Source organism: Neolamprologus multifasciatus, chromosome 10 (assembly GCF_963576455.1).
Source record: "Neolamprologus multifasciatus chromosome 10, fNeoMul1.2, whole genome shotgun sequence".
NCBI lineage: Eukaryota > Metazoa > Chordata > Actinopteri > Cichliformes > Cichlidae > Neolamprologus > Neolamprologus multifasciatus.
The window spans coordinates 19,770,544-19,778,221 of record NC_140448.1 but is presented as its reverse complement, the minus strand read 5'-3'; the positions used below and the strand labels follow the sequence as shown (position 1 = coordinate 19,778,221).

General features: G+C 44.4%; 1 protein-coding gene across 2 annotated transcripts; it reads right to left on the bottom strand.

Annotated features, from left to right (window-relative positions):
• Nucleotides 1–242: 242 nt before the first annotated feature.
• On the bottom strand, nucleotides 243–7,678 carry LOC146510156 (uncharacterized). Of its 2 annotated transcripts, XM_085175757.1 has the most exons (3): nucleotides 3,891–7,678; nucleotides 3,351–3,805; nucleotides 243–2,182 (listed from the first exon to the last, which is right to left on the bottom strand). In XM_085175757.1, exons 2-3 carry the CDS (start codon nucleotides 3,781–3,783, stop codon nucleotides 456–458), a joined length of 2,160 nt encoding a protein of 719 aa, XP_085031883.1. In that variant the 5' UTR covers nucleotides 3,784–3,805; nucleotides 3,891–7,678; the 3' UTR covers nucleotides 243–455. The 2 variants fall into 2 exon arrangements, with proteins under 2 accessions (XP_085031883.1, XP_085031882.1); XM_085175756.1 differs by having other exon boundaries at nucleotides 3,351–7,678.

Genomic DNA, 7,678 nt, shown 5'->3' with positions numbered 1-7,678 from the left:
CTAAACATGAGTTATTCAGTCGCACAACCGGAACATCGAAGGGTCAAAATCCTACAAACTCGTTGGGCTATCACTCAACAGCGCCTCCTGCCCTTCCTGACAGCCCTACACCATCTCCTCCTCTTCATTTCTGGCTTAGGAAAAATCAACAGTCTTTCAGCTGCTTAGCACACAGAGCTTTAAAACCACAACCACACATTCTTTCCTTTCATCTTCATTTAAACCAACACAAAGCACACAAAGTTTCTTCAGTTTTAAAGGTTTTTATTGAATTCTAAAAAAACAAACAAACAAAAACAAAACAAAAAAAATGATGGCAGACTACATTATTTACAAAAGCTGTGCAAGAGGACAAAAGTGAAAAGTTTTCTTGATGAGTGGATAGCAGTTTTAGACAAATCTTAACAGACATTTGCATTTTAAGGACATCCGTGCGTGTTTGATTATTTTTGGTTTCATGCTTGGGTTTTCACTTCCCTCCTCTCAGGAGGCGTTGTGGGGAGTATCCAGCGATAGCAGTCTGAAAAGCGAAGGCTCTTGTCCACAGCACAGCTGGTGCAGTAAACAATCCCCAGAGCTAGCATTACTACCAGGAACACACACAGGGGCACCAGGAGGGCCACGAGCAGCCAGCTCTTGTCGTGCTTCCGTTGACCTTCAGCAGACTCTGCTTCTGCCGTAGCTTTGACGCTAGCTTCTTCTGCACCACCCATGTTAGGTTCCTCTGAATTTGAACCATTTGCAGTGTCCTCTGCCACACCTGGACCAGAGTCTCTACTTCCTGCATCAGCATCCACGCCATTATTAATTTCATTGTCTATGTTGCCTTTTTGCGTCGGGGACGGGGATGTCTGATATCCCCTGGGTGACAGGGTGTCCCACTGGTTTAGGTGATTTCCTGACCTGTGAGACCCATCAGGGGGAAGTCCTTCAGGGGCCTCTGTCACCCAGTCAGCATCAAAGTTGGTGTCAACTTCAAAGTTTGGGTCAGGAGTGAATGAAGAGGACCAGGGAATATCATGGTCAAAGATGGCTACATGAACAGAGTTACCCGGGTCGGGGGTCAGAGTAGAATACTCTTCGTCTTCAAGCGAAGGCTGGCAGGTGTGTCTGTCTAACTGCAGGTCGTAGCCATTGTCGCAGAGACACTCGTAATCTCCGATGAGGTTGAGACAGTGCTGTTGGCAGGGCGACCCCCTTGCACACTCATCTATATCTACACACTCTCCTTCGCTGCCCACCTCATAGCCAGCGCCACACACGCACCTGAAGGACCCCACTGTGTTTTCACACACACCCTCACAGCTGCCATCATCGAGGCATTCATCCACATCCACACACTCGCCCTCGTCGTCTGGCTGATACCCTGAAAGGCAGGTGCAGTGGAAGGTACCTGGGATGTTGACACAGAGCTGGGGACATGGTCCTTGCTGACATTCATCTACATCGGAACACCTGCGGCCATCTGGAGCCATTTGATAGCCTGGGGGGCATGTGCACCGAAGACCCCGTTGGGTCTCCATGCAGTTATACTCACACCCCATCTCCACACAGGCCGGGTTGATGTGAGGCAAGTCGGTGGGACCTGCAGAGTCAGATAGCTCAGGTGGGTTGGTTTGGCTCAGCGTGTCAGGCTTGCAGCTGTATCCATCCTTATCTACTGTGAAGCCCTCAGAGCAGTAACAGTAGTAATCTGTGTCTGTGTTCTGGCAGTGCTGCTCACATCCGTGGTTCTTGCTACACCAGTCTTGGCTCTGTGGTTCCTCAATGGGTGGACAAAGTGGAGAATCGGTGGACCAGCCCACTGTTTCGTCGTCTCTCTGGATGCACAGAGCAGTCATCTCAGTAGGATCTGGATTTGCGCCGTCTGCAGGGCATTGCACGGTGGCCACAGACCCAAATGGCACATGAGTCAGCAGACTGCTGGCAAGGTAAAATGGGGTGGTGTAAACAGGTGAACCTCTACCCTCATCTTCAAGAGGTGGGCACATGCCTTTGTAGTTGTACTGGCAAACATAGCCATTCAGTGGAACCGAGCAGGAGCCGTCAAGCCACTGGAAGTTTTCTTCGCTCTCACGCCCGCTCTCAGATGTGTGAACAATCATGGAAACGCAGCGATAGACTCCACAAGTTGATGGGGAGTATTCTTTGAGCCAGTCGGTGAACTGGACATTCTGGTCTCCTGTTGTAAAACACAAAGACAAAGATTAATAAAATAAAATAAAATAAAATATGCAAGTTTACTGTGTATTTGAGTTTTGAGAGCTACTCGACACATTTAAAGGATGACCTTTATCATAAACAAAGATCCCATATTTACAGTCTACATGTGCTGATATTGTCATATTTGGAAAATGTTCTGTGCAGTCATTAATTGCATTCAAATGTGTATACGTGTGTGTGTTTGTGTGTTTTAAATTTGCCTCTAGGAGTCGCCAAAGTCAAAACAAAGTCTGACTCACAGGCACTTAAAAAACAAACAAACAAAAAAAAAAAACGCCACAGCAAAATAATGTTGTATTCTACCCCCCACGAGAGTGGAGGTGGGGGGTGGGCCCAACAAAATGATGGGGAGGTTTGCCTCTAAGCTGTTCTGTTAACAAGCAGGCTGCAGAAATGCCTGCAATATATATTTAAGGAGTTTGTTTACTCTCTCAGGAATGTGCTGCAGTGGTACAACCTAGCACAACCGTAAACACTGAATCCAAGGTTAAGTGTATCATATGGAAATATCTGAGTGCACACATATGTACATTTACAACATTCATTCCTCCACAGTAAATAAACTGTTTGCAACAAACTAGGCAGAAAAGTCTGCATCTGCAGTTACCTTAACGGGTGTGAAGTCTTAGTATCTAGTCACCACTATATGGAAAAGAGAGCAAACATGGCTTTGTAATTTGGTGACGCCAGTCCTTTAAATTATGACTGAAGAATAATAAAAAAGGTTGCATTTCTCTTTGGATTTGATTTCCAGCAGAAGAACAAGGCAGACACTTTGAGTGATGATAAAAAGCGTCTGTTTTTTAAGTGGGTGAGGTTTCCATAATGACTAAATCAGACTGAGGGGTAGCAGTGAGGTCAAAAAAATGGATTCCACATTGTCTACTGCACCAGCTGTGTCTGTGAAACAAAAGTAGTTCATCTAAATACCGTCCAGCCAGACTGGCCGAGGTATCAAAGTCTGACAGAGAGATTATAGAGGAACATATAGTGTGACACCTGTAGATTTTAATTTTAAAAAAACAACATATCAACATAAAAGTCTATTCAAACACTATTAAAATGGTGAATGGATGTCAATGTTATAAAGAGTGAAAGCTCAAATTTCAAAAAAGATGAGACTTTGCCTGTGACCCAGACGAATCCTCTGAGCGGTCGGGTGGATGAACACTGACGTGGAGGTCTGTGCAACCCAATCCAGAGGTAAAGCTTTGACTCAGATCCCTGTGTCTCGATGGCTGACAGCAGGTCGTGGACGACAGCTGCAGCTTCTTGGTTATAAATCGTCGCCAAGGTCCCTCCGCGCTCCCGGCAGCTGCGCCCAGCCTCCCTGAAGGTCTTCTTCTGGAGGAAGACAGCGTAACATCCTTCTTGGTAACAGACTCCATCGCTCTCCATAAGCGGAACTTTCTCTGCTGGCTTCTCCCTCTCTGCTTCCTTCAGCCTCTGAGCTCGGCTCCCAGGAGCCAGACAGACCGTCAGCAGCCACAGCACGCACAGAAGACTCATCCTGCTGCAACTGCTGTTGCTTCTGATGATTGTTTGCATCCTCCAAGACATGAAGTTTAAACTACACCAACATCTAAATGAGAATGGCAACCTTACTGTCAAAACAAATACTCCAGTAATGCAGCTGGTTTCTTTTCTGCTCTGTTATTGAAACTCACCTGAGCCAAACTGAGCTTCTATTGTTAGTTTTACAAATTACCGTTTTCCACTCCAGACTTAACTTTTTTAAAAAGAAATAAATACATAATTTGGTCTAAAGGAGCTATTTGAAGCTATTTTTCTTTGCCTTATTTTATCTGGGATGGCCAGATTCTTCAAAAATTAAGGAACTGCAGTGTAAAATAAATCCATTCAAACTGCCAATACTGCTGCCTCAGAGTTTATAAGAGCTTACTACAAAATAGATTGAACTGAAAGTCCGATAGAATTAACCCCGGAATGTCCAATTTAGTCCAGTAAAGTCCAAAAAACAGTCCAGTGAGTTACCAGTAGAGTCCAGAATTAAAGAAAAACGATTGAATGGGTCTATCTATCCTTGAGCTAAGTCCAAAATAGATAAAGTTGATCCTTGTATGAATTTAGGTGAATTTCAGGGACAGAAATCCTGCACTGCATCTGATCCTGCTCAGGCTTTCAAGCCTCTGCAAAGTTCTGAGAGAACCTTAGGAGAAGAGAAAGATGGGGGTGGGGGGTTGGGGTGTAAAGGCGGAGAAGCTACGTAGAGGAAAAAGCAGAGGGGGCTGGTAAAGTATGTGAGACTATGAGGGAATAGTTGAGGGGATGATGGGTTAGTGGGGCTTGGGAGGTGGGGAGCAGGGTTGGTATTGAAAACCCTCAGAGTGTGTTATGAAAACCATACGGCATCATTCTGTCCCCCATCTTACCAATGGCTTTGGACATACGTATGCAGTCTCACACAGCCTTTAAGCCCTGCACAGCATCCACAGGATGAAAAGTGTCTCCAGCATTGTGAGATGCAGAATTTGCCCCTCTTCTTCTGACTCTTTCCCCCACCTGCCTTTCAGATTTTCTTCCTCTCAGTCTGTCATCATCTTTTTCATTTCTCTCTTTGCTTCTATTTTTTTTTTACTCTTTTCTCATTTTCTTCCATTTCCCTCCCTCCTCTCTTTCCCCCGTCTTTCTACCAAGTCCATACCAGCTGGAAGACTTTACAGTCCAATGGAAACATTTGAGTGTGGAACAGAGGTCTACCTGTTGGACTGTGTGTTGGGTTCATTGCTGTTATAAAATAACTTTGAATGTGCGCAGATGTTTAAGAGAATGAGTAGGTGTCCTTGTGTGTGTGATTTTGTGTGGGTGTATGTGTGTGTGGTTGCCACTCGGGGGCATATGGAGGAGAGGAAACAGGAAATGCCAGATGTGCATCAGCTTGACCTCTCAGAAACTGGGGAGCAGGAGTGACTTGAGGGGGTACCTCCCGTCACATGATCTCGACGTGATGAGTGGCATGTCTGGAAGCAAAGTCAAACATTGAGATGGAATTTTTCCAAAGAAAAATATGATCTTTCTATTTTTCCTTGAGTTTATGTAAAGAGTGAAGCCAAAGAACATTAAATGAAGCCGAGAGCTGCAATTTGAAGATTCAGGTACTGAAGGGAACGCTGCTGATGGGCACAAACAGCTATCAGCTGAAGGTCCACCATGCACAAGACTGCTGAACTGCTGAAAGCTAAAACACTGTATGGATGCTCATCGTGTTTCTTTGTGGGAAGCTTGACCTGCCACATGTCAATTACAAGCAGCTTTATGTCATTGCTTCACTCTCCAACTTTCCTCTTGGTCTGGCGTAAAAAGGCTTTTTGATACAAATTTAAACATGAAAGCATGATTTCACCTCTGTAGCCTCTTAACAAAGGATGATGGGATGGAAAATTCACACTGCATGCAAAGTTGAACTTATTAGCTACACATTGACTGTGTGGCTAATCCAAGCCACACATCCAAGCCCGTGTTTCCCCAGTGTACAGCAGATGAGTCGGCTGGCTGTGCTGTGATTGTGTTGGCAGGCAGACCATACACAATCTTACTATTCAGCAGTCTTTTCCAGTTATGTAACAACCACTGGAACTTGGGGGAGAACAAACATAAAACCTCGGGATCCTGGAGAACCTAAAGAGCCTTTCGATCTTGTTCCCCACCTCCCTTTCCTCCTTTTCAACATCCCTCATCCTGCTCCTGTCTCCCCACTTCTCCTGCTTTTCTTGGACTACCCCAACACTCAGCTGTTTCTCCCTTTCCTTATTATTCTTTCATTCCCCGTGTCTCTCCTTTATTTTTCTTTGAATTCTTTTGCTTTCCCCCCTCTCCTTCTTCTCCTCAGGTTTAGCTATTTGAGCAACCAGATCAGCAATCTTTTCTCCAGAACCCCAGTTTTCACCCCAAACTTCTGTTTATTCAATCATGGAGCCTGATTAGCCACGCCCCCTGGCCTTATAGCCCCGCCCCAGAGACAGATTCCAGAATTGTAATTGACAGAACAGACAAAACCTCTCCTTTCCATAGCCCTGCGCTCCCAATCCCCCCTCTTCACATTAATCTAAACACAGTGTGTCCAAGACGTCTAATGGAACATACAGAGCTCTTGATTTAATATGTGCCGCCCCCTAGGTCACAGCTTACTTTCTACCTCCTTAACTCCGAGCCGCTTGCCACATATCATTACTGGCTCTGATACATTCTCAGATTCTGGATTCCAAGCAGCTGAACTGTACCTTCCAGCTCCAAAACCTCTCCATTTCATTTTAACCACTAATTCATTTTTTAACAGCCCGGTAGCTGTTCTTGATCTGATGTTCTTCTGTGGCCACTAAACCTTATATGTCTTATATGTATTACACACTTTGGGCTCTTTTTTCCATATGGAAAAGAACACGTGACATGAATTTTAATAGACTGCAAGAAGCTCACATCTCCCCTCAGCAGGTAACTTTTTCACCAAATTCCTAATAAACAAATGCAAATGCTAGCTGAAGCTAAATGCAGTGCCAGTGTTGATGCTTGCACACGGGCACAATGAAAGAAAGACAGAAATCTTACTTTTGTGAACATGAGTGTCTGCACCAAATTCCATTCCAGTCGGAGTTTGTTTCACTTAAAAATCACAGATGTGAAGGTCACGATGGCTTTACAGGGAAAAACAAAGGGATTGCCAAAGTCAGCACAGTTCATGCGGTTGAAACTGTGAACTTTGACCTTCCAGGGATAAGCCAAGACTTCTGGGGACCATAAATATATGGACACTAAATCATGGAATGGAATCCAGTAGTTGTTTGGCTTGAAATACTTAAAAACAATTAAACAGTTCACCTCCACTAGGATCCCTTTTTTAAATGTGAAATATTCTCTCAGATGAAAGGAAGGAGCCCAAAAAGTGTTATTTTGAACTCGCTGGACTAAACTGTGTCTGTTCTCCCAGAAGGCTGTTGGAAGGATCAGTGAGTCAGTAGGATAAATCTGGGCAGATACACTGAAAGAGCTCCAGATGCTTTAGCGGAGCTGCTCAGTGTCAAACAGATCGCCCTGCAGTTATACTGAGGAACTTTCAGGTGTGAGTGTGAGAGCAAGGCATTCCTGGCAGAAGAGAGCTCTGCTGGAAATGCCTTCACCCACATGGATTTTTACATTTAAGGACTGGTTGATTTTGCACAAGAATCTGTCGGTACAGAGTGCTGTATATAGAAACTTTTAATTCTTATGTTGTGACATAATTGAAATATATAAAAACACCTTCCCACCTTCCTCAGTGTTATTTCAGAAAGTCAGTAAAATATAAACTTAAGATAATATGATACAGTTGGAAACGTGGAATAAATGCAAGGCTTTAAATGCTAATAGAGGCTTTTTGGGACTAAACAAATTAGTTATGCCTCTGTTCCTGAGCTTGTGTGATGCCAGTGAAACTGTTTAGTTATTTCCTCATGGTCTT